The 27,969-nt window shown below is 36.0% G+C and overlaps 1 protein-coding gene across 1 annotated transcript in view; it reads right to left on the bottom strand.

The window, feature by feature from the left end:
• Window positions 1-1,192: 1,192 nt before the first annotated feature.
• Window positions 1,193-27,969, bottom strand: part of MXI1 (MAX interactor 1, dimerization protein) — a 64,269-nt gene continuing 37,492 nt past the window's right edge. The window contains exons 4-6 of the mRNA XM_029932564.1: window positions 8,916-9,030; window positions 8,124-8,295; window positions 1,193-3,745 (exon numbers count right to left, since the gene is read on the bottom strand). Of these exons, the coding sequence (XP_029788424.1) occupies window positions 3,582-3,745; window positions 8,124-8,295; window positions 8,916-9,030 (451 nt within the window). The 3' untranslated portion in view covers window positions 1,193-3,581. The remainder of the gene's footprint in view (window positions 3,746-8,123; window positions 8,296-8,915; window positions 9,031-27,969) is intronic.

Here is a 27,969-nt window from a genome sequence, read left to right as displayed (position 1 = left end):
TATAAAGTCTTTATTTAAAAAATTCTATAGGACATCAAAATTGACTTCTTACAAAGTATAACCTGTCATGGAATTTTATGAAAATGAACCATTTTATTTTATAGAAATAGTCTTTTTCTGTAAGACCCAGAGTCAGAATAACTAAAATTCAAGACTAAAGAAAAAATATAGAAGGTTGCATTTATCAGAGAAAGTAGAGAAGTACATACCTCTTTTTTCCCCTGTTTTAGGGCTACAAAGTCCTAGATTGAGTATGTGTGGGGATTTACATAAATCACTTTTAATCCTTACAACCTTTCAAGATAGAGGTAGTATTTGTAACAACTTTTCAGGAGAAAACAGTCTCCATGAAGAAACTAAGTAACTTGCCCAGAGTTCTTAGCAAATATTAGAACTGGGATTTAAACGTGACCCAAAAGACCCTGTTCTTCCCACATTGTGCGGTTGTTGGTAGGGAGTATGGAATTTTTGAAGTGGAAGGATAATAAAAGAAAGAGAAAAGGCAGCTAGTTGCTTCTTCAAGTGGAAGAAAACAAACTTACCAAAGAATCTTCCCCAAGAGGTTAAACAAATTTTCTCATGAAAAATGACCCAGGAAGCCGTGTGGCCTTAGGTTAGGAGATTTGGCTCAATAATCCTGCCTTTTGAAATCCCTTCATAATGCTAAAAGCTGTCATTGTCATGGGGACTAGAAAAGGCATTTCTACCAGAATTCTCATACTTATTCTAATCAGAAACTACAGTCTGATTTTATTAGAATCTTCTTTGGTAATAAATATGCACTGAAAAAGAACTTACCTCTATTAATATATTACTTAGGTACCTTAATCAGGTTAGTGGGTGGGGACTAAATGGGAACTTGCAGACTTATTTTCAATTTAAATGATAGTGTAGCCAAAGGGATTCCCTCAGAAGTTAAGAGCATAATAACAAATGGCTTTGTGTCCTACCTGAAGCAGTTAAGATTACTGGGTATATTAAACCATCTGTAGTTAGGTTACATGGAGTTCTATCAGTCAAGAAGGCACTTGTTTAAATTATAGAACAGGAAATGGCAATGATTCAAACTGCCATTAATTCTGGACTATTGAAGTAGTATCAACTTAGGAGACAGTTGCTTCTCAAGGTGTGGATGCTCATTCATATATTTTCCTTCATAGAGAAGGGTGGTACAAAAAGCACTCGGGTATTCTTCATTCACAATTTTTATTTCTTGCAATTTTATATCTTCAAAGTCGATTTGTCTTTTAAAAAATTAATACTTTTTACTCATCATACAATCCATTTCCCTCCCACAAGGAAAACAAACCCAGGGAAGGAGTAATTTAAGGGGCAGTTGAAATAGGTACTATAGATTCGTGACAAAGGCTTCCCAACCCACCAACCTGTACATATACAACAAAATGGCAGCACCTCAAGTTCTCCTGAATGAAGTCCAAAATTCCAGCCCTAGGCAAGTGATGTAAGTGAATGCCATGGGAGTAACAAAATGGAAGCTAAAGCATTGGCTTCCATTTTCTTTCCATGGTAGTTAGCAGAATCTTTAAACTGTCTCCCTTGGGAAAGTCAAAAGAAAGCAAATATATAGAGCAATACTTTGACCCAGCCAGGAGTAATTATAATAAAACCAGAAATAATTTACCTGGGCCAGAGAAATGAATTTGTCATGTTTTTCATTAAGTCCCCAGCACCTGAAGTTAGCAAGTTCTAATAATGGGCTTCTAAAGGCATGCAGTTTTTCACACATCTACTTCAAAGAATTTCTTCCACTCAAACATAGCACAATCAAGGATAAAGTATTTTTGGAGGCACAGGAAAAGCACAAAAAACAAGTAAGTATATGCTGAGGCCTTGTGTATGGCCAAGATGGTACACTTCATACAGAGAAGCAGTGAAAGCTGTTAAAGTGCTACTTACAAAGGATAGTCTAACATTACACACACAACTCAACTGCACTGCTAAATATAGTTGTCTTTATTTTCTTTTTCCTTGCCCAGCCCTATCTAAACAAAATAAAACTACAGGACTGAAATTAACAACCCATTAAAATCAGCAATAAGTTATGAAAATCATAAAGCTTTTTTTTTTTTTTTAAGTAATTAAGGGCAGTTAAATTATTTAAAGTATACAAAGTCCAAAGAGCCAGGGGTAAGGTGTCCGGGTAGGCTTCCTGGGGTAAAGGAGAGGGCCAGGGGGGAACCTGGATTTTGAAAGACAAAGGGAACACATGACATCAAAGTGCAGGTCAGAAAAGAAATTTCACTTAAAAGAAAACATTTCTGAAAATATTGGGAAGAGCAACAATAGCACCTGCACAGTGGGACTGTGAGGAAGGAGAGAGACTGCCTGTAGGAAAATGGAAGCAAATCTTTACAATAAAATGAGACAAGCGCCAAACTTAACTATGTTAAGTATTATAGTGTGTCTACTATAGATATCAGATGGTTAAAAGCTGGTAAAGGTAATGATTCTAAAAGAAAATAAAAACAGCATTGACCTTTCTTCTACCTAGCCCAGACCTCATTCATTTTGTGCACTATAAAGAGTGAGGTGTGAGGTGTTTTATCATTATCAAATGCTGCATCAAAATAGATGATTTTTTTCCCATATGTTTTTCCACTATAAAAGACATCTATGTTTTTTATGGACAAGCTTTAAAAAGATGTCATTTTGGTTTTCAACACATACAAACAGTTATCAAAATCTGAAATAAAAATGCTGCCGTGGCTCAGACCTTGACCTGCTAATCTGCGTTGCACAACTCTTCTGGCCCACGCAGACACAGAGGCATGGAGAGTTTTTCCCTTCCGGCCCCTCAATCCGAATTATAGGCCCTGTATATAGAGGCTGTCATACAGACTGCCCCATGCTGCCCAAGGGCCTAAGGGCTGACTGTTGGGCTGGCGGTGGGTGCCCTACTGCTAACAATGCAGGATAAGGTTAGCTTGCTTAGCATGGAATCCAACAGAAAGCTGAGCTGCATGATGATCCCTTTCAAAAGGCTTCATGGGAGTCTCTCCTTTTGCAGAGCATGAAATGAGCTTGCTTTTTTTTGTTTTTATTTGTTTTTTCAAGAATTGATCATCCACAGGCTTCATGATAAGCTGTCCCAGGCTGAGTTTTAATAGCTCTTTAGCTATCCAAGATTAATGCCTGATTATCTTGTCTTCTCATTACGATAGGTTTGATTTGTTTTTAGGACCATTAAAACTCGGGAAGGGTTCATAACCCCGTCCTTAAACGTGTCTACTCATTGTAGTATGAGCAAACTAGAGAACAAGAAGAGGACAGAATCTCCAATGTCCTCTTTCAAATAAACTAAAGAAAATTTCACAGAAGTTTTCTGCTGCCATTAGAAACTGTGATTTTCAAATATGAATGAGTATTTGTTCTGCGGGGGAGGCTCTGCCCCACTTTTTGCTAAGTATTTGCTTAAATAGAGGTCTTTTGACCCTTTTGTTCAAGTATCATTTTGTTGAGTTTTAAAGAGGAGACTTCATCATGAACCCAATTTAAGAGATTGTTTGGATTGAATTGGCCCAGTGAGTATTTTGCCCTGCACTGTTATGTCATGCTGGGTTCTAGGAAGTGAATGAAAGTTTGACACTGGCACTGGAGTAACCCTCGTCACTCCCAATACTCTGCAGGCTGCTGTGGTCATCAATGTCACTGATGCTGGTGGTACTGATATTGTCCACTTCTCCATGGGAGAACTCTGTGCTTTCAACATCCACTTCAATCTCCTCTGCCAAAGAGAAGAAAGGAACAGCATTAGTAATCCAGCATTCATGCACTTTCAAAAATTAATGAGAAAAGGGAATAAGAAAAAGTGATTACTTTTTCTAGTGTAAAATAATTTTTTAAAATAATTGTTATACACGCCTATGATCAGTGAACCCTGGAGAACAAAAGTAATCAAAGGTGAAGAGACACAGCGATGTATTTTTGCAAAGGGGAATGTCTGGTATCCAGTGGTGGTCTCAATTTAGGCAGCAAATTTTCTAAAGCCTTTGACGCCAGTACGTCTGGACCTCCTAACAAAAGCATTCGGCCTATTTGGGAATTAGTACTTAATATTAAAAGATCCCAACCCCAAGTGGTTTAACAACATCTGTTTTGCATTAAACTAGAAACTAATTCTCAATGCTGTTTATTAATCAGAGTTGCCTTAAAAGGGGAAAACAGCATAAACAGTATAGGTGAACTAGAAACTCTATCCATTTATTCTTGTCTTTGGTAGCATCATTCTACAGACAAGACAGTTCTACAGACTTCTAGGATTCACCATAAAGACCTCTGTGTATTCAATAACCAAACTAAGCCAGTCATTACAAAGTGAACTCTGAGGTATTTCCCTTCAATTCAATTTTCTTGCATCAAACATAGCTTGAAATGAGGGTATGACCCTGAAAAGTCTCTGGATTATGGTGAGATCTACAGTAAAGATTACAGTTAAGACATTTCAGTGGAAGTATTTTTTACTTCAAATATCAAATGTAATTTTTAAAAAGTCCCTAAATACATATATGACCATCTATCAACAGGTAGTCTGTTAAATACTACATATACAGTCACCAATAATATAGAAAATGTAACATATATTTTTTTTAAAAAGCAGTTGAAAAATTGTTCTTCCATAACAGCTAGAATGAACTCAAGAATATTCAACTCTTTTAAACCCAAAGTCTGATGTTTCATATTTGGCACTGATTCTAAGGGTTCACACTGATCACAACTCTGCTTTAGGAAAAGTGGATTCTTGCTGAGCCCAAAAAGAGCAAGTTATTTCAAAGAGTATAGTTTTCAAAAGGGCTTGTTGCTTAAAAAAGTTTTAGAAATCCATTTCTAAAATGCAGGCATCTGTCCAAACAAGCTGTCCAAACAATCCTATGAATTCATAACTATTTGTTTTACATCCATAATGCTTCACAGGCTATTTAGTGTTTCCCGGTATCATAGAATACACATCCAACCTACAACTGGGAAATAAAATGAAGACACCGTACCCAACAGAGCATGCTGCTCTCAATCATAACAAAGTAAAATGAGAGACTGCTCTAGCCAAATTGACTAGAGATATTACTAAAAGTCCCCTGTAAAGCTGGGCTTCCAGATAAGAATAGGGAAAAAAGGTACTACACTGGGATTACTAAAAAAATGAGAACTATAATGATGAAGATACACCCTGAGTCAAATTTGGAGGTGGGGTAGGTACAAAGAGGAGTTAACAGCAGAAAGGGCAGCTAGAGCGGAAGACTTGACAAAGTCACACAGCTAGAAAAGAGTAGAAGAGACTAGGATCAAGGTCTCCCTCCTAATTCAGGGTTTTTTCTGCTACACCTCAGTATCATTCATAAATGTAGCATGTTCATGCTATTGCCTCTGGTAAACTTTTGTTCTTTGAAACTGAGTGGCATGTTAAAATAAACTTATACAATAAAAACAACAAACCCGAGGACTCCTAGGGTTGTGTTAAAGGGATCAAAAATCAATTTGAAATGCTTCTATGAAAATTTTGAGTATTAAAAAGAATAAAGGTTCGTCTGGGTGGCTCAGCTTGTTGGGCATCGGATTCTTGATTTTTGGCTCAGGTCATGATCCCAGGGTTGTGGAATTGAGCCCTATGTTGGGGTCTGCTCTGAGTGTGGAGCCTGCTTAAGAGTCTCCCTCTGCCCCTCTCCCCAGCTCATGCTCTTTCTAAAAAAGATTTTAAAAGGATAAAAAGAATGACTACAATGGATGAGAACACATTCAATACATGAAACTCTATGAGTTCATAAAATAATCAAAAGCAAATGGCAAAACAAAAAACCCTGTTACCTCTGGAAGTTGCCAAGACACTGATTCATTATTCAGAAAAATGACTAAAAAAAACCTACAAAAGTTTAAAAAAAGAATCTATCCCATCTTCCATATATGGACTTTATTTCAGGGCACCCAAAAAATTTGATGAAGAAATGTTCTTTTTTTTTTTCAATGTTTTTATTTATTTTTTGAGAGTGAGAAAGATGGTGGGGAGAAGCAGGGAGAGAGGAAGACAGAGGATCTGAAGCAGGGCTCTGTGCTGACAGCGGGGAGCCTGATGTGGGGCTTGAACTCATGAACCTCAAAATCATGACCTGAGCTGAAGTCAGATGCTTAGCCAACCGAGCCATTCAGGTACCACTAAAAAGTTCTTCTTTATAAAAAAAGTTAATATATGCAAGAAGAATGGTAGAATTAGAAAATACTATTTGTAATATCAATAAAATAATAATTGGGGCAATCACTAATGATTGCTTAAACAAGTGAAACGCTGAGTATTTGCATAAATGTATCAGCATCCCCTATGAAGTATTCTTGCCTCAAAACAGAACCTGAATTTAATCAAGCCACTAGATCCACCAATCAGTTTACAGGAAATAAAGACAGAAGAACATGTTAAATGACACCATGAGGATTCAATCAGCCAAATCTAGAATGGGGGAATTCTATAAGAAAAATGACTCAGTTTCTATAACAAATAGATAGCACTAGGGAAAAGAAATGGGGAAGGGAAAACTATTACAGATTAAAAGTATTTTAAAAGGCAAAAGCAAATGCAATATGAACTTTGGACCCTAATGAATGGTAAAATGCCATCTTTGAGAAAATCTATCAGAAACTGGATTATCAGACATTAAATAAGATTATCTGATTTCACTGATTTTGTGAGCTGTAATAGCATTGTGATTATTTTTAAGTTCTATTAAAGATACATACTGAACTATTTATAGGGACAAAATGATGAATGTTATCTGGGATTTGATTTAAAACAAAAATGGTAAGGATGAGGGGAGAAAGAACAGATGAAACAAGAATGACAGAATGTTGATAGCTGTTCAAATTGGATGATGACTACATGACAATTCAATATTCAGTTCTACTTTTATATATGTTCAAAAATTTCCATAATAAAAAGTCAAAAGATATTTTACAAACATTCCCTTTTTTATTTTAGAATCCTCAAGATCTCATGAGCTGTTTTCCCAAATGTAAAGCTTAAAATCATGAGACTTCACCTCTGGGACCTTTTAATGCACTATGAGGCCTGATGTGGAGGGAGTTATAAATGAATAGATCAGTAATATTTAAACAAATTTTTTGGATAATTCTTGTTTTTTCATTCTGCCAAAGACAAATGTTATGAGACAGATGGAAAGAGAAATAAAGGGTATGGTACTTTAAAACACAGATATAAAAATTTGTATCACCAGTAACAAAGCATATCAACATCATGTATCTTCCTGACAGAAGGAACTGAGAAAGGCACAACATCACTTCTGTGACATTTCTTCCCCCCAAATGTATAACCTCAATTTAATAATCAGAGAACATCAGACACTAGAGAGACCCTGTATACAAGAACTAACCAATACTCTTCAGAAGTGTCATGGTTGGGGCACCCAATGGCTCAGTTAGTTAAGTGGCTGACTTCGGCTCAGGTCATGATCTTGCAGTTCATAGTTCAAGCCCTGATTCGGACTCTGTGCTGACACCTCAGAGCCTGGAGCCTGCTTTGGGTTCTCTCTCTCTCTCTCTCTCTCTCTCTCTCTCTCTCTCTACTCCTCCCCCACTCATGCTCTGTTTCTCAAAAAATGAGTAAATGTTAAAAAAAGAAAATTAAAAAAAAAAGTTTCATGGTCATGAAAGACTGTGGAACCATCTACTATAATGTTGGATCTTGCATAGGATTCCTAAAGGACATTAGTGGGAAAACTGGTAAAATCTGAATAAGGTCTACAGATTAATTAAAACTATTACATGAATATGAATTTTCTGGTTATAGTAATTATATTATGACTATGTTAACATTAGGGAAACGTAGGGGAAGAGCATATGAGCATATGAGAACTCTACAACTTTTCCTACATAAAAGTTTTTTTCTGTAAGCCTAAAATTGTTTCAAAGTGAAAAGTTAATACGTTACCTACATAATGAAGGAGAAAAGTTCTATAGTTCATACGGGCATTGATAATGTTGCACAAAATCTAGAATGCTGCAGTATTAGCTAAAAAGAAAAAGCAAATACAGTGCTTGCCAACTTACCCTGCCTAAATTTAGGGATGCTTAGTATTTCATTAGGGAAGAAGTACACTGCCTACCTCGCTCTGAATCAGAACGATCTGAAGAAATAGCTGATCCAATGCTGTCCATTCGTATTCGTTCCATCTCCTGAGTACCCTGCAGCTGTTCCAGTCGCCGCTTTAAAAATCTCTGTTCTCGTTCCAAGTTCTCTAGCTGGTGCTGGCTCTTCCTTTCGGCTTCTTCAAGTTTCTAAAATGATAATATTACACTTCAGTTTGTATAGAGTCCATTACAAACAACAAATTGATTTCTACCTAACGTCTTAAAACATTTCTTCTTTGTCAGAGAAAATATGAATATACAAGTACTTATGTGTATGTGTATATAAAAACATACATAAATACATATTTTTAAACATTAAGTACACTTCTTTCTTCACTTTTTTTGTGTGTAATGAATGCTACGTTACAAGAACAGTATGGAATTCTCAAAGTCGGTAAAGTTATCTCCATGAAAGAGAAACTTGCTCTGTACAGTAGCTTGATGGAAAAATACTGAGACACAGAGCCATATAAACTCATCTCCACCAGAGGGCACAACTGCCTTCCTTAACTGGGGATCACCAGAGTAATTGTTATTTTCCTAGTATTCCCCAGCTCCTCAAACCGCCATGCTGTCAAAACAATTTAGTTTAATCAGGTTATGTTGTTCCCATCAGATTAGCTGGTAAGTTTTCAGAAAGATTTCTCTTGAGGTCAGTGATTAAGGAGGGCACGGTGGGCTAGCTGATGTTTATGAACAGAAATCACTGCTCATAATGAAACAAGACTGAGACAATCATGTACAAATATGAAAGGAGAAATTCTCACCTTGATGTGTGCTTTGGCTTTGTTGAGCAAACCAAGTGTTGTGTGCCTGGTACAGTCTGGTCCTAGTGGAATCAGAACTTTTAAGCGTTCTAAACACAGGCGCAGATGAGCTCGTCTAAGACCCCAAAAAAAAAAAAAAAATCAGCACAGCCTGAACACGCTACTAGAAACATCCTAAAACCTATTCTAAGACAAATAATAATTCACACATTATTTAGTCTATACCCATGTTACACCCCTAATTCTTTAGTTTCTAAGTACCTGCAAGTATAGGCATGACTACTGTTTTTCAGTCTCTGCCATTTCTGTTGTATGCTACAGAGATAGTCACTTCAGATTACTATCCCCAATGGTAATCTCCACCAGAGATGATTTAATTTTTAACCCACCCCATAAAGTGTCTCCAGCTGCATTAATGCGTAACTAGGAAAGCAGACTAGGGCAATTAATTGTATTTGATTTTGAGTGCCTAGAACCACAGGCTACAGAGCTAGGTCTTCATCTGGAGTACTGCCAGAGGGGGAAAAATGCTCACAAATTTCCATTTCCATCCTCCCATCTTTTGCACACACCCACACACATACCTGTCCCTACAACTGCAGCCATCCTACCATGTTACATGTTATTACGTGTTAGGTTGAACCATAAAAATTTTCTTATATTCAGCCAATTCTCACTTATAAAATGACAACTTCATATGATCCAACACATCAGAAACAGCAAAATTTTGTGATCAGTTAGGACAGGGTTTGGCAAAATATGTGGCTCTGTAGTCAATTTCAGCCACTGAAACAACGACCTACAGAATCGTCCCATACTTCCTAATATCTAAATGTACCAGCTCATTAGTTTTAAATTTTTATTTCTTTCACCCTCTCTTCTCTCTCATTATCTCATCTCCAATCTGCTACACATGGGCAAAAGCTAGGTGACAAAATTCTTTACTAAAAGTCATTTCATTTCTTTAATCCACCCATCCTTTGGGCAAGTTAGGGAAATTTTCTCCTGAAAATGCTAGCACAGAGTCTCATGGATTTACCTTCCCCATATCCTAAAGGTACTATGATCATGATGACCCGTGATGAGGGTTCTGGGTATGTAATTGTGCCCCTTAAACAATCTCTGATTCTGTGCTTCACAGGCATAATATAATTCAGCAATTAAAAATATATCTGAAAAGAAAATCCACAAATGTGTTCACAGTTCACCCTTATTCTTTAAAAAGCTATAACTGAACATTTAGGAGTTATTTCAATTGCTAGTTCACCCACCATACTATGCTTCTGTCTTAATACACAAGAAATAATGCCAAGTGAAATTCTCAAATGCTAGCAATTTGAAAGAGGGGTAGGAGAAGGCAATAAGCAACCAATTATGTCACAGACAAATGAGATAATTAAGGGGAATGAGATCAGAGGTTTGGTGATGAACTGTCAAGATTCTTATAGTGCCCACTACCTCCGCTACAGTTAGAGGTCCATTAGTATTTCCATTCCAAATCTCTTTACTGAATTCAGTAACTGAAATCTAATAGTTGGCTCCAGGCTGAAATCTGACATACCTGATGTAGACAAAGGAATTTAAAAAATTTCCCTAAATTAAAGGTGTATCAATGGATTCCCCTTAAAAAGATTGAACAATTTCTGAAATGTTTTAACATTTATTTTTGAAAAATAGAGTACAAGAGGGGGAGGGGTAGAGGGAGAGGGAGACACAAAATCTAAAGGAGGCCCCAGGCTCCAAGCTGTCAGCATAAAGCCTAATGAGGAGCTCTAACCCATGACCCACGAGATCATGACCTGGTTGCTTAACTGACTGAGCCACCCAGGTGCCCCAACTTCAATTTAAAACTTAACAGTTTGAAAGTCATTCTGCTCCCCTGCTGTGCTACCTTAAGTCATATAACCTTTAGCAAAATTCTCAATTTTAACTGGAAAACCTTTTTTTTTTTACAATTTATTTTTACATTTTTTAAATGTTTTATTTATTTTTGAGAGAGAGAGAGAGAGAGAGAGAAAGAAACAGAGAGAGAGAGTGAGCATGAGTAGGGGAGCGTCAGAGAGAGGGAGACACAGAATCTGAAGACAGGGTCCAGGCTCTGGGCCAGCGGTCAGCACAGAGCCTGATGCAGGGCTCAAACCCACGAACCACAAGATCATGACCTGAGCTGAAGCCAGACGCTCCTGAGCCACCCAGGCGCCCCATGGACACTCTCTTAAGTGAGGATTCATGTGATCACAAAGTGCTCTTGCTGAGCAGACTAAAACAACAACAAAAAAAACCTGAAGCAAACAAAAAACCCCACAAAAAATCCATACTAAAAAATCCTTTAACCTCTTCATTAGGATTATTATAGCATATGCTTAACGACTACACTCATGATATTACTGGAAGGTGGAGACAAAGAATGGTGATTGTCTAGCTAATAATCAGACTGCAAAGGGGGCTCTGAATTCAGTCATCTAAAAAAGTTAATAGAGCAACTAACTAGTAAGGTTAACATATATGGCAAAAATAATTTGCCAATTTTGTTTAAATAAACCCAGAAATATATAGAAAGTATCTTTTACACTGAGTTTAAGAAACTTAAGAAGGACTCCTTACTTTACATCAAGGAAAAAATGGGTGGGTCAGTTTTCTGTTTTGTGAGATCTACAGTCTTATTAAAATCTAGGCAGAAATCAACTAACAAAATATTAAAATGTCTATGTTTTTTTCTTTCTTCTTATCATTGAGGTGTATATTTACTACCTGACATTCACGTATTCAGCAATATTCCACACACTTGCCTGAGTGGTAGAAGTAAAAAAAAAATGGACTTTAAGAATTTATACTCTACAGAATGAAACATATTGTAATGTTTCATTTGGTTCATAATGAAATGAATCATACAGAAATCAAGGGCAACAGAATCTGAATAAGAGGAGAGACTGTAATTGGAGAAAGCAAACTTATAAGAGAGGCTGAAATTTGACTTTGGACTTGAGAGATACTGAATTTGTCTATGAAAAGCAACGCTTTTCAAGATTAAAAGAGTAAAGGACTCGAGTTCATATACTGAAATCAAATTTAAACCTAAAAATAAAAATATCTTAGCTTTTTTTCTTTCAGGGGGAAACAACTTAGTTGGAATTTTGAAAGGAAATATCAGCCAAGTTCAGCAGCCTGGTCTGCTGCAACAGCGCTGTTGAATCAGAATTTGCCCAGGCCAAGGGAGTCAATATGTAAGATTGCTAGATGAAGAAGAAAGGCAGACCGCCCTCTAACATACTTTTTATTAGCCACGATCAAACATTTCTTCAGTCAAATAATTATAAATGCGCTCCAAGTTATAGCTTAAGAAAACCTACTCTGAGTTTCATGTCTCACAAAGGCCAGTGATGCCATTTTCCATGTTTTGTAAATACAATTCATCGAAATAGATAAGAGTATAAAGAATGAGTGGAAAATGATGTCCTCCACTCTCCTGAGGGGAAAGGTCTATCTGTGAGAACCAAATGGCATTTCCTTCAGTTTTTTTTTACTGGTAAGTGAATCAGGAATTTAGAGAATAGAGTAACAAAAGGTTAATGGCAGTTGAAGGCCAGCAACTGACCAAGTAGGAGCCATACTTTTCAAAGCTGCCATCCAAATACTGCACACAGTTTTCCACATGTGCTTATTATGCCAGTTTTAGGTAAACTCATCCGTCCAAGAGCAATGTGATACCTTGTGACTGTAAACGGGAAGTTAAATCAGAAAATTCATTCACCTTCATGTGTAAATTTTTTTTCTCCAGCAAATTATTGAAACAAACCATATGGCAAAATTCTTCCTTTACAGTGATGGTGTGCTGCTCTCACCCTTTCCCCCATAGTCTCCCTGCTGGTAACCAGATTGCAAGCTTAACCACCAACGACCTAGAAAGGCATATCTTTTGATGCCATCTGGTCCTTTCTTTTCTTGCCTTCATTCTCATATGACTGGTGGCTCAGGAGCCTCCTGCAAGAGGTTGCCAAATCATGGGCTGGCTGTAAGACACTGGAGGAAGATAAGAGGACAAGAGACAGAAGAAAAAAAAACCTTGGTTTGATTTGAAAATCCTTATGCACTGAAGAAAAAAAATTCCAAGTAACCTAAGATGGTATTTTTCAAGTCTCCAAGTTGTCAAAGAGCGGACGTAGAGAACAAGGATTCATGAAAGGCATATTCCTGCACCTTTAGTCAAAGCAGGTTAAGAAGGCGGGGGGAAAGTTAAGGCTGCTGCTCTGAATATTTTGAAGAACACCAGACCAGCAACCAACAGAAAAGCTTGACATTGTAAAATTTATGGAACTAGCCTGACAGAAAATGAAAAAAAATTTAGCTCCTTGGTTAGCAATTACTTAACTATTCACAACACATGGATAGTTCAATAAAAACTATAAAAACATAAATCTTTCCTAATTTAGCATGAGGATTAGACACTGCAGCATGGGTGCCCTGTGAGAAAACTGGGGTCTCCTTGCTGGGGGAGGGGGCACGAGAATGGAGAGATACCGAAGTACTTTTATTTTAAAATACACTTTGAGGTCTGTTTTAAAATAGATTTAAAATGGGTTTCATCCACGGAAAGAGGCAATTCCCAGTGACTAACCTTGTTAGAGAGAAGGTACTATCAAACTAACCCACACCTTCCAAAAGGGCAAGCCCCTAGTGGGAAAAGGAACAATTAGAGTCTGTTTGGCTTTTATTTTGGTAGATTGGGATCATTTTTCCCCTAAAGGAACCAACACTGCTTTTGATTTCAAACCTTGTAAACTCTGCTGCCAAAGTGAAATATCACAGAACATGAGGGGAAATGATTTTGCTATAAAGTGGCCCCTCCTAGTAGCTGTGGTATTTTAAAGCAGACGTATATACACCAAAAGAAGCACAAAGTATTGAGGGAAGAGAGAGGAAAGAATTCCCTTTCAGAAGAAAATACAAGTACTATAAGATGATATTTTTTCAAGCTGTCTCTTGAAACTCTAATCCCTCTGCCCAAAAACAATATGAAATTTAACACCTGCCCGGTCTCACAAACCATCCATTGGCTGATGCCCTCAGAGGCACGGTCCTTCATTAGAACTTGCTTGTCTTTCATTCCTCCACTATGGGATACCAAGACTATGCCAAGTAACTAAATCAAAATGGAAAACAAGTCAAGTGATAGGGACAATTCCTGTACTTTCCTCTCTGCTGAAAGTTACGCAATGGGCCGAGAGCCCCCGCCTTGAGCCACATTCTTTAAAGCTGCAGTGGCTTGTGGCCAGGTTTCCCAACTCCCTACACAACACTTCTGCACATGACAGCAACTAGCAGCTTATCCTATATATTTTTATTTCAAGGTTTCTCTAAAATTTAGTGTGAGAATCTTCAAAAATTTCTAGTCACAAAAAAAAATCTGCCTACCTCTTTTTCTTATGAAAAATAACATTAAAAATGGATCCCAATATCAAGTCATGGATCTTATTTACAAAAACAAATATGACCATATTGTGCTATTTAGCTTATTGTTTGTGAAATAAGAAAACTTTAAACATGTTATTCCCATAAAATGGCATGTGATAATTACATGTTTTTACTTACAACTTACTTATTATCTGCTTCACAACAAATAAACAGACTACCAGTGCTTCCAGGCAGTAACTTGGTAAATGGCATTTACCTAGCATCAGAACTGATTGTGGTGTCATGGGGCTTAATGACAACAAAATAAAACCATAGCTGAATAACTGGGACACCTCTTCTCATTAAAAGGAAAAAAAAAGCTGCTTTAATATTCCTTTTAATTCAATTGATATAAAATAACCAGATAGAAATATCAACAAGTGTTACAATGAAACTGTAAATTATATATATTATATAGTATAATAATATAAATTATGACAGTTGCACTGTCCATCTTAGTACTGAAGGGTTCATCTCTATACAATTAAATAAAATCAGCTAAGGTTGAGATATACATTAGTCACTCTTGGAAGACTTTTTAAAATCACTTTCTCCCAATAAGATCTAAGTAGTTCTTAGGGTAAAAATCAAGAGAATATTTAAAGCCAGAAGGTTAAATATACAGTAGTATGCCTTCTGGAAGTCCTACTTTTCCTCAATGATTTGGAAGAAAACACCATTTTATATGAAAATAAGCACGAACGCAAAGTATACTTTTAAGACAGAAGAAGACTTCAAATAAATCTTCCACTATTTCACACTAAGTCTCAAGATCTCTTGGAATCTATGTTCAAACTACTAAAGCAAATTACTACTGAATCAGTATCAGAAATTTAGAATTCAGAATATTACATCTGAGTCACAGCTAGGATTATGTTTTTCAAAAGTTTATAAAGTGAGGGAGAGTGGAGTTGGGGAGAAGAGACAGGGAGACATGTGAGTATCCAATAAATTAATGATGACAAAATAGTGATATATTCTTTGTCAAACTACACAGATTCCATATGGGCTGAAGTTTTGTTTAGTCCTTACATCTCAGAGATATGACAAGGATGAAGTGCCATTCAGTCAATAACAATGATTATAAGTAAACAATGAGCTGCACCTTATGCCACTGAACCAAGATGCTGGGATGCCCAGCAGTAATGTTTATCTGTTTGAAGATGCTGTAATTTGGCCTTCTGCCTACCACTTTTCTAGGCACACTTTCTACCCCCATAGCCTTGCAAGCCTCTTCCACAAACCAAATGTACTACAAATTTACCCATTTCTCCACCTGGAGCATCCTTCTCTCCACTGTGTACCTAGTGAGCATCTAACTCATTTATCAGCCCACAGCCCAACTATTTCTTCTATGACATCTTCCTTGCTATATCCCTTCCTCAAAAAATTAATACTTGGTTTTCATACTAATCATACCATATTTTTGTCACTTTCTAGGTAAGACTGAATTTGTATTTTTAGTCATTTTAGCTTTTCCCATAACAAACATAATAACTGGCACACAGTGGGAAGGAGGGATGTAACATAATTTCTAGTGGATATTTCTGGGACTCTCTAACTCACCAAAGTTAAGGTAATCATACTGGGGCCTCCAAACAATATTTTTAGACAGCAGGCTGACATTCATGAGAGACCTGCTTATGGATGCCAGAACTGTGCACCAGAAATTTGTGTGCAGCTGAAATTACCACCAAAGATGACCACTTACAGAGTTACTGACAATCTCCAATCTAACACTTGATTAGGGCCAACATCTCCTTTAATAGTGAAGCAAAGGATTAAGAATTATAGCCATTAGACTGATTTATCAATGTATTTACAGTGATGGGAGACTAAGACAACATCAAATGACATTTACAGATTTTTTTTTTGATAGGTTCACTATGCAGTGTGGAGTCCAATGTGGGCTTGAACCCTGAGATCAAGACCTAAGCTGAGATCCAGAGTTGGACACTCAACCAACTGAGCTACCCAGGAGCCCCCACTTTAAATCCAGTTTTTTGGTCACCAATTTCAATTTTCTAACCCTATTAATAAGCCTACTAGCAAATAGAAAATTCAATTTAAATTTGGCCTCTGTTCCAGCTATTGTTCAAGAAATAGTAATAACAACAAGTATAATGGCAGGAGGCAATTACTAAGAAAAAAATAGAAAAGACAAAGCTAAGAAAACTTAGGTTAAGAGACAGAAAAGTCTAAAAAAGAAATACTCGGGGTGCCTGGGTGGCTCAGTCGGGTAAGCATCCGACTTCAGCTCAGGTCATGATCTCACAGTCCTTGAGTTCGAGCCCCGTGTCAGGCTCTGTGCTGACAGCTCGGAGGCTGGAGCCTGCTCCAAATTCTGTGTCTCCCTCTCTCTCTGCCCCTCCCCCTATATGTGCTCACATGCTCTTTCTCTCTTTCAAAAATAAAATAAAATAAAGAAAGAAAAAGAAATACTCTACAATGCAAGACAAAAAAAATTAAATGAACAGTTTTATCCCATCTGATAACAAGAGAAACTAGTAATTGCACAGTTTTACAGAATCACAGGACTGCTGATCAGCTAAGTCCTATAGCACAGAACACATAAACAATTTTTAAAATTGTCCTACATTCATCCATAAGGAAAACTTGACTTTTGACAGTCTCATTGAAAAAAGGTAATTAAAATCTGGCTCTAGATGCATATGTTCTTCACTGAAAACCCCCACAACGAACCCAATCTCCAAAGTGATTTAACAAAAACTGTTCGTTTGACAACCATTTTGGGCTAATTTTAGCTTCCATGTAAACATCTCATCTCCCCTATCTGCTTATGAGTATTTCGTTTAAAAAAAAAAAAAACTTGATCATTCATTCACCATATTTCTTCTTTGGTCACACAAGAACTTTCTGTATTCCAAGTTTCAAAGTCTGGGAAATAGGGCTACATCACTGGAGAAAACAGTGGCAATTTGTTCTAAATACAAAATAGCTTATTTTCCTTTGGCAACTCTCCAGGGGTCTGGGTGGAGGGAAAGGATACTCCTCTCTGGAGAGATCAGGCTCTGAACCTGGCCTACTGTCAAAACTGAGCTGTGGGTGGGAGAGAATTTTTAATAATTATTTCTCTTTCACATCAATTTGGAAACTGATTAAAGATTTTTGCATTATTAACAGTTTTTCTATTCTTCAGCTTTTTGTTGGTGTTCATCCCTATTCTGGCAGCCCCCATTGGCTGAGTTAATGGTACCAAGAGGCAGAGAAGTGTTGCTGTCCAAAGAAAAAGCATTCTCTCACAGGGACTGGGAAGGCAATCTGCAATCACAACAGTAGCTACTTGTTAATTTTCTATTTGAAACACAGTGATGTCAATAGTATTGTACCCTGCCAGCCACCATGGGGTAAAGTACATTTTGAAACCAAAACAAACTTCCTACGTGCTGGCAAGTCAGATTTGAGACACAGTGATAACGTTCTGTAAGACACTGGCCTAGTTTTACACACAAAATGCACACAGCAAGCATTAGTCTCCTTTTTATAAAAGTTTAAGTCTAACAGTCACAGCCCCACTCCTAGCCACAGCCCGGTGCAACTGTTTTATTATACCAAATTATGGTATAGGATAGTAGAGGGAAGAGGGAAATGAAGAAATATTGTAACTTATCTTTAATAAAATGATGATTCTACACAGCACAAAGAACATGCTTGAAGAATGCTTTGGAATACAAATGTTCATTTAGAAGTATAAAATGAAAATAGCACAATGCTTTTCAAAATGGCCCTTCTAATAAAATGTAGTTAGTGTAATAGTTCATTTTAAGGGAGTGTACTCACTTAGAAGGAAAGACACATTTTATTTAAATGGAAAAGAAACATTCTGGCCTCAGAAGGAACATATCCCTGGAAGATGAATAGCCATAATTTGTACTGAATATAAGTAACCTGAAATAGGAAACTAAATGATTAAAAGTGGCAACCATGCTTAGTATTACCAGAGGGCAAACGGTTTGGCATCAGTGAATATCTGCCAATTCAGTCAAGTTAGCCAGGGATTATTTTTAAAGTCCCATTTTAGAAAAATTTCCCTGAAATTTAAATGTGGGGTTTTTTGTTTTGTTTTGTTTTGTTTGGGAGAGTAAAATTTAGGGCAGGAAGAGGGTAATAACAAAGAGCAACTGTTGATCAATGTGTGATTTAAAAAAAAATAATAATCCTGAGGTATTTGTTGGGCACTGAAAATCTCTAAAAAATTAAGATACATAGCATGTTAAACATGACACAGTCCTGACAATGACAGAGAATTAATGTTGTGGTTTATCTTTATTTCAAAGTTACGTAACCCTTCCCATCTTTCTCTTTTATTATACTGTATCTATTTTTTCCTGAACACAAAGGGCCCAACTGAAGTGTAGTTTTTGAAAATTTCTTTTGGAGGCAGCTTCACAAAACACCTAGCTCCAATCTTGGGCATGCTCTCTTCCGATAAACAGAAATATTTTCAGTGTTATATTAGGGCATTTGAGCATTTTTAGGTAGGTAGACTATGAACATACCTTAAGAACTACTTTACTTCTTAAAACCCTTCTGAAAAAGTATTCAGCAGAGCTAAAAATATTGACAATGTCTCCTAAAAGACAAACTTTTATCAGTAAAAAAAAAAAAAAAAAACTGGGTTCAAATTTATGACTTGTTTCTATTTATATTTGTCTAAATCTTAGTTTGACTCTCTGGATAAGCCCAGGAAAAAAAAATTGAATGAGAGAAGAATCAGAGATCTATTGCTTACTTTGTATGATTCCAACACAGCTTTCTGTCCAAGAAGGACTGCTGCACAAGTGCCATTACATTTTGATTATAGAACAAATCTAGACTGTTCTATGAATATGAAAAGAAGCAGCAGCCAGTCTGAGGGGATATGTTCCATACTTCTACCATTGCAATCAAAACCCTGGCTGATCTGCAGGGCAGGCTGTATGGCTCACCTAAGTATATTCCAATGAGAACATAAACATTGTTGCTCCAACCAAAGAAGGTGATAGAATCTGGAGGATAAGTTTGCTGAACTTGGCTGTATTTCCTTTCAGATACTAGAGATATAACAGGATAAAGTCTTGAAATATTTTTGGGATCACCAGCATCTCTAATCTCAGGGGACAAAAGAAATGTGAAGGATCCTTTGAAATGATGAAAAATAATACCCAAAACGTATTCAGTAATTTCTTCTAAACATACCAATATTTTCTGAACACAATTTTCTGAATGCAAGCCAGAAAATGCATGTTTCCTCCTTCATCTAACCCAATACATATAGTAGTAAATTCCAACTGCTTTCAAGGGAGTTCTAGGAGCCCAGTATCACCAAATTGCTCTTTAGGAAAAGCCTCCTGCATTACAAAAATAGCAATCTTGCAAAGTCATTCAGCTCTATCTAAATTGTGTTATGTTTACAAATGTTTTAACTACAAAGACAGAATTTCCAATTGAAAAAGAACCTTATTTAGAAAAGACTGGATTTATTTATTTTTTTTTTTTTATAGCTATGCCAAATACAAGCTGTTCTGTAAAGGAATAATTGTGAATCAGACTGGAATAAAGTGAATCAAGATAGAAAACCCATACAGACATTACAACCCTAGAGAAAAATGCCATAATTGGTCACACCAATGATCCAAATACCAAAGAGTACATTTTTGTCAGTGACACCAACAGATGGCTCAGGAAAACTATAATGGTTGCCTTCCATGACCATATATATATATATATATATATATATATATACACACACACACACACACACACACACACACATACACATACATACTCCTAGCATCTTATCAAAGCCCAGTAGCAATGTTTTATTAAAGAACTGATCTAACTAAGGTGGTTTGATTTTATTTGCATTTTTTATTAGGGTAATAAAACCCTATAAGGATTTCTCTGTGTAAAGCAGAACTATCCATTTTCTTTTTTAAATCCAAAAATCCCTCTTTTAAGCTTCAAGGGACTATACTTTCTAATTCTAGTCATTATGATTTTGGCGAAAAAAATCTTGGTGTACCCCTTCTTCATTTCCAGATTTCTCCCTTATTTCCAGTTAGAAAACTCTAATTTTCTCTTTTAATTTTAGAGTAGCTTAAAGAGTTAATACTGTTCTAGTTACTTTGGGATAAAAGTATTAGAAAATAAAGCATACTATGAAAAACTGGGTTTTTTTTTTGTAATGGCATAAAATGCCATATAAACCTCCACTATCAGTTTTTAGGCAATCTTGATAGACTGTATGTCGAAATTTTTTAAAGTCCATAATCTAAGGTTGATGTACTAGAAAAAAAGTTTACAAAAGCACAATATTTCCCACAGAAACATCTTATTTGGGGTTCTCTTTTAAAGGATAAATTGTGAGAGGCACTCAGAAGAAATGTAAGTTATAAAGGGGAAAAACAATCACAGAAGTTTCTAAGACTTCATCATATAGGGCTTGCTAAAATCAAAGGAACATCTTCAATAGTACTCTAAAACAAAAGGACATAGAAGAGATTCTGGAGAGCTAAGGAAATGGGTTTTCAGTTTTCTCTATTTACCCAGAGCTATATAGAGATTTAACTGTCCCAGTTAAAGCTTTTTTCACAAGACACTTGGGTATTCACCAACACTGCCACTACAAAAGAGGGAATACCACAGTAGATACCCCTCAGTAAGAAAAACACAACCAATAAAAACGACTCTGTATTTTAGCTGTCATTAGGGACATATCAAGAAAGTGACTATAGATAAAGAAGACTTTATCACAGTCTTTAAGTGTAGTCCCAGGTCTATATCAATCTTATACATGCTGAATAGCTGAAGACTCACTTTCACTCCAGAATAAGTGACAAACTAGATGCAGCATTTTTTTCCTGAAAGCCCTTTCAAACATATTGAAAATATGATAAAACCAATTTTGGCAAATGCCTAGATAGAAGCATGCAGGTCACAGGAATAATCACTCATAACTAAGTTGTTTATGCTAGCTTTAGCCTATGATAACTTGCTGCTATGAGTCTAATTCAACTCCTATCTGGGATACACACAAGTTAGCACTTAATTATATATTGCTTATAGGGACTCTATAATAATGTATTTTTTCTTCTATCTAGACTAGAATCCTCAAAAGCAGAATCCAGGACGTCTCCTTTCATCCTATCCCCAGTACCTAGCACACAGTCAATACCTAATAAGTGCGTGTTGTCAGTCGTTTGTCCTTCTCTTTAGGGGTCCTTTGTCAGTGCCAGAAACCAAGCCACTTCAAATGAACTCCCATTTCCACCAAAGATTTTAAATTAGAAAACATGATCTTGGAGTTAATGGTGCACAAGACCTCAAGAGACATTAGCATAGACATCTAACCATTACATGGAAGTCATCTTAGACTGATATCCAAGTCATCTTAGATTGATGTTCAAAACAAATGCTAAATTTTCAAGATCAAGGAAATTGCAAACAATTCCTAAAACAAAACTTTCAACATATTTACTACTTACCTCATGTAAAAGTACAAAGGGTGGGAAAGTGGGTAGAGAGAAAAAGGTCATATTGTACTTTAGTGGAAACAGTAAAACTGAAGCTAAAAGATGAATAATTCTTAATAATTGTTTATTCCTAACCTCTGTCTATTGGACCTGTGCTAGCATACAACCCCTCTGTACTACTACTAAGGTACTCAAAGCTTGATCACCTCTAATTAACCTTCATTTACCAAGAGAGAGGTAGGGCCACTTTGCAAATTAAAGCTGTGAAGTTCAAACACCTGTTTGAGCTCCAGCTTTGCTATGCCAGAACTAAGAAATCACAGATAGAATACAGTTCTTTATATAATTTCTGAAAATGTTTCTCCTAAAGAACTACCATCTGAAAAAAAATATTTTTATATTAAAGCACTAACCAGAACATGCCCTCAAGCTAATGTTTAAAAACCTGGTTTTTTTTTTCAAAACGTATGTTTAAATATAGAGAACAAACTAGTGGCTGCCAGGGATGGTGAAGAATAGATGAGACAGGTGAAGGGTTAAGAGTATATGTGTGATGATAAACACTAATGTATAGAATTGCTGAATCATCATATTGAACTAGAAACTAATGTAACACATATGTTAATTATACTTAAAAGATAAAAATCATTTCGTTCTATTCCATTCTAATATTACTAAACTAAACACTGTTGACTACAGTTTTTAAATGAAAGGAGTTTTCTTATAGCAAATTCTATAGCCAATTAAAAATTTAGAAAATGACAAAGGCCTATTAATTTTATCATGAGTAAATTAATCTATAATCTTTATCTGTATGAAAGTTAAAAAAAAATCTATAAACAAAAACAGTGAAAAACTAACCACTACAATCTTTGCTTCCAAGCACAGCAGTTCAAAACGTGCCATACAAAATTATTTTTAAAATTTCTAATAAAACGCTCAACAAAGAACAAGTTTCAATATACCATATTTGAAATTCACTAGTTATAGATCATCCTATTTAATAAGGTCTTATCTCTATTTTAATTACTTCATACTTTTCAAACCAGCCAAACTCATAACTGCTCTTTTAAACAAAACTACACACACACACACACATTTTTGAATTCTGGCATAATAAGCATGACTATATGAGCATCATGGGCCATTTCAATAGCAATCTCTTCGGCTAGAATCATTTATGGAAATTTTCAGCATTCTATGATTTTTTCTTAAAGTTATTAATTCTAAACTAAGAGAGACATTAGTCTTCAAAAAAAAAAAAGTCTTACTAAGAATCTTCCCAAGCACAATGTTCTAGCTGATAATGGGAACTTCCATGAAAGAATTTGTTAAAATTCTGCAGGCTTTTAATGATGTCAAATTAAAAAGTTACCAGAATAAACCAAGTTACCAAAAAATCAAAAGCAAAACAACTATAGATAAAAATCATAGGAGATGACTGTATCTCAAAATGCAAGCTGAAATTTAGTAAGATGCTAATAGTAAGTTATAGAGCTATTTAGACAGAACAGGGTGACAACGCATCAAGGGCAAGATGCTTGTATAAATTCCAACCATTTTGAGGAAATGATTTCACAACAACAACAAAAAGATCTATCACAGCTTCTATGCTATTTATAGTAAAACTTTAAGTCACAATTGAGTTTCTTGGTCTGCTGCACCAATTCAAATACAGAGAAAAAATGTACTTCCATCGGTAAAACCTTCACACTCGAGCGGCATCTTCCCATGGTACAACAGCTTTCGCACAGGTCCTGTTATGAAGCACAATCTCCACATATTCCCTAAGTGGGTCATACTACCTAGAATATCCTATGGGGACAAACTGTTCTCTCTGAAGCACGAGTGGAGAACAAACTATTTTCCTTGGAAAGGGAAGATATTTGCAGAGTAGTAAATATCTCACTATGTGCCTTCCTAAAATACTTTCTATCTTCAAGTGACAGGCTTCACGAAATAGCAAAAAACAAAAACAAAAAATCCCCACGCTGTTTATTTGGTTTGGCATTTAACTTTTCCCCCTTAATCTAACATGAGGTGCCTAGCCTGCCACAAAAGTCAAACAAAAATATTAATTATTAATTCACTGAGCACCTGTTATACACAAGATGCTATGTCAGATATAAAAACGAGAAAGTTAAAGTTGTTCCCCTCACGTGATATATACGCTCTAGAATGGAAGGACATTATATTATAAGGCAGTATACGTTGAAATCCATACATGTGATACCAACAATGAACAGATAGGAACTTAGAGAAGATATCACTTTGTACAATCAGGAAATCCTTCGTGAAAAATGTTTATTTTAGCTGAACCTACAAGGCAGTGTGGAAAAAGTTCTGGTTTTGGGAATCAGAAAATCTAGGTTCTTATCTTGACTTTGTATTAATCAATTTGGTGGAGCATATAACTCATATGGGCTTAGGTTTCCTTATCCAGAAAATGATACCAGACTAGATAATTTTCTAAGGCCCCTTCCAGCTTTATTACCTATGGAAATATATTAGTAGCATTATATGTATTACCTTTTTAATATAATATACACAATATATATAATATTCACAATATACACTTTTATTACAAAAAGTCTAACAATAAAATCAACCTAATAGTTTCTACTTGGCTCCCACTCCCTTCCCTGGAGGTAATAAGTGTATCAATCTGACATTTATCTTCCCAGAAATTTTCCAATGTATTTACATAGATGACTATGTTACTTTTCACATGAGCATATTGAAAATACTAGTTTTCAATTTGTTTTACTTAATATGCCTGGAAACCTCTCCATAAACACACATGGAAGTCTATACCATTCTTTTACCCGCTGTGAATTATGACTATATCACACCATTCCCTATCAATGGAAATTCAGGTTACTTCTTCATTTTGGTAATTGTAAAAACTTTTGTTATTCTTGTTCATGGCTATCTGTGCACTAGATATTCAACAGCTAGGGTGGGGAGAGTCAAAGAATTTGAGCTCAGGGGTGCCTGGGTGGCTCAGTTGGTTGGGCGGCCAACTGCGGGTCAGGTCCTGATCTCACTGTTCGAGCACTGCGTTGGGCTCTGTGCTGACAGAGCCTGGAGCCTGCTTCTGATTCTGTGTGTGTGTCTCTCTCTGCCCCTCCCCTGCTCACATGCTGTGTCTCACTCTCTCTCTCTCAAAAATAAACGTTAAAAATTTAAAAAAATAAAAGAATTTGAGCAGAAAGTACAAAGGCATAAAATAGAGAAGATGATAAAGTTTGAACCTGGTGTCCACAGTTTCAGCAAATGAGGAAGTGTAAGTCATAATAATACACTAGAAAAGTCTTTAGACTAAGATAGATAATGGGTCCTAGCCCTTGGTTCAAATACTAGATCTGAGAGTGAGAAGTGGGATTGGGTACTTGAAATCTCAGAATTTTCTGGACTAGAAGAGATCTTGAGGATCATTCAATTCTATACCTAATTTTAAAGAAACTGAAGCCCTATCCATAAACTAGAACGTGATTTTGCCTCACACTCTGCTGGGAGGATTAAAAAAAAAAAGTTAGTATTTTTCAATGTTATAGGAAGACAATAAGAAGTGAGACTGGCTGATCCAAAAGGAGGTTTCAGGTAAAGACGGCACAAATTCTAATGGACTTATTAGCACAACTCTGGTTTCCAAGAACCTATAGGAACTCTGAACGAGTTGGGGTGTAGGAGACAGTGGAGATGTCCCAAAATTAGGGCTTGGCAGACTATCAAAGTAATGAGGACATTTTTGAAAAGCTACTTTGATTTTTTAAATGGTAAGGAAGAAAGACACCAGTATATTGACCTACAGCTACTTTCTCTTCAGATTGTTTATAGATAAAATGTTTTAAATAAACTAAACTATCCTTCCTTAAAGTTCTGTGTAACCGCAATGTGCTTTTTCTTCCTGGTATGGCATACCTCATCTAGTGATCACAGGGGCCTATTAAAATGACTGATTCGATACAGCAGTACAATCCAGTTACAATCACAAAACAGGATTTCTGGAGACTGAGCAAATATAAACTAGTCAGAGAATTTTTTAAAAAATGTGACCAAGACTTAGCACAATAATGTTTATAGATTAACTTGTTACATTTCCTTAGAGGTCAATGGTAAGTATTTTTCCAAAAGGCACAAGTACTAAATATTCAGTACATTTAAATTTCAGAATTCACCTGTATCTGTGTGTGTGTGTCTGTGTGTGTGTATATACAACTTTGAGGAATGTGTTTATATTACTTATATACACACAGACACATGCTTCCCAAGGTAAATTTTAGTTTTATAGAATTACTATTTATCATTACTTTTATTATTATAGCTATGGCACCATTACAATAATCTTTAGATATTTTACAAAGTCCCGAAATTTAAAGGAGGTGAGGTTCTAAACTCATTTTTCCAGCTGTTCTTTCGTTTTGTGTGGGTGTTGGGGGGAGGGGTCACATGCATTTGCATTTATGTACGTATTTATAAATACATATGTTGCACATGTATTTATATTAGTAAAATGCTTTGCAAACAGAATAATAATGTTTCTAATATGTCTATGATTATTAAACTTAAAATTCATAGACCTCTAAAACTTTTCATGTAGGAAGGGAATTCAGAAATCATCTAGGTCTCTTCTGCCAAGGAAAGCAAGACTCAAAGAAACCAGACAATTTATATAACATCCACAGCCTACCAGCAGTAGAGATGAAAGGAAAATTATTATCTTCTGACTTCTGGTACAATTCACACATCAACGGATTACAAATCCACAAAGAAGTTGTGTTGGATTCCAGGTATCCTTTTCAACAACTTAGCTCTTAAACCAGGTTTAGTATTAAAATCTACCTTTCTCCATTAGCTTTCCCCCAAATAACAACAAAACAAGAAAGCCATATATTTACAAGCCTATTAAGTTTCTACTTTTCTTGAGTTAGGAAATATGAGGGTAAGCAACATGTCATGTGTTTATCCAGGGCCTGTTAATTATTTTCTAAGCAAATTTGTCTTCAAGAACTGGTTAGCAAGTAATCATATTAGAAAACTCTATTCTCACTACTGAATTCTCCTTTAGATCTGTGGCTTTTCCACTACTAACACCCACGGATGGGACTTTCAACTGGCATTATTCACTAGAATACACTGAAAAATATAAGTACAAAAGAACTTCTCTGCAAAAGCTAAAATATATCAAAAAGATCTGAATTTCTTCATTTTTAAAGGTTAAAAATGCAAGACACTAAAGAAATTCAATTCATGTAATAAAAAAATTTCTTACTGATGTACCTCTTGGCATGCTTTGCTAAAATTTCTACCAAAACAGAAATTTCTTTAAATGAAGAAGGTGCTGGGGTGCCTAAGTAGCTCAGTCAGGTAAGCATCCAACTTGGGCTCAAGCCATGATCTCACGGTTCGTGGGTTCGAGCCATGCATCGGGTTCTGTGCTGACAGCTCAGAGCCTGCAGCCTGCTTCAGATTCTGTGTCTTCCTCTCTGCCCCTCACCTGCTCATGCTCTCTTTCTGTCTCTCAAAACTGAATAAATGTTTAAAAAAATAAATGAAGGTGCTTAAGAAAAAATACTTGAATTGCAGTTGTTATTATTATTAAACCAATATTTATAAAAAGCATTTATACTATACTAAGTACTATATGTGACAAAAGAATTTAGCAAAACAGCACATTGCCTTAAAGTCTAATAGGATTCTGAGGCTGTTGGGTGGCTGAGTTGGTTGAGTATCTGACTCTTGATTTTGGCTTAGGTCATGATCTCACAGTTCATGAGTTTGAGGCCTGCCTCAGATTCTGTGCTAGCAGCAGGAGAATCCTGCTTGGGATTCTCTCTCCACCCGCCCCCCTCTATATCCCACCCCTGCTTGCACTCTCTCTCTCTCAAATAAACATTAAAAAAAAAAGTCTAGTAGAATTCTGCTGCTGTATTATTATTATGAGCATCAGTATAAAAGGTATACCTAGTTTTATGGATCTAACATATTCCTTAAAGATACATATAAAGTACATTTTTGTATACTGCATCATCTAAAATGTACCAGAAAAGTCTAGTAATTAAACTATTCGTTTTTTAAAATTACAAATTCGTAGTTTGAGAGGAAGTGTTTTCTTAAACAAGTTT

This window comes from Suricata suricatta, chromosome 2, assembly GCF_006229205.1.
Source record: "Suricata suricatta isolate VVHF042 chromosome 2, meerkat_22Aug2017_6uvM2_HiC, whole genome shotgun sequence".
Classification (NCBI taxonomy): Eukaryota; Metazoa; Chordata; class Mammalia; order Carnivora; family Herpestidae; genus Suricata; species Suricata suricatta.
This window is presented reverse-complemented; position numbering and strand designations above follow the sequence as displayed.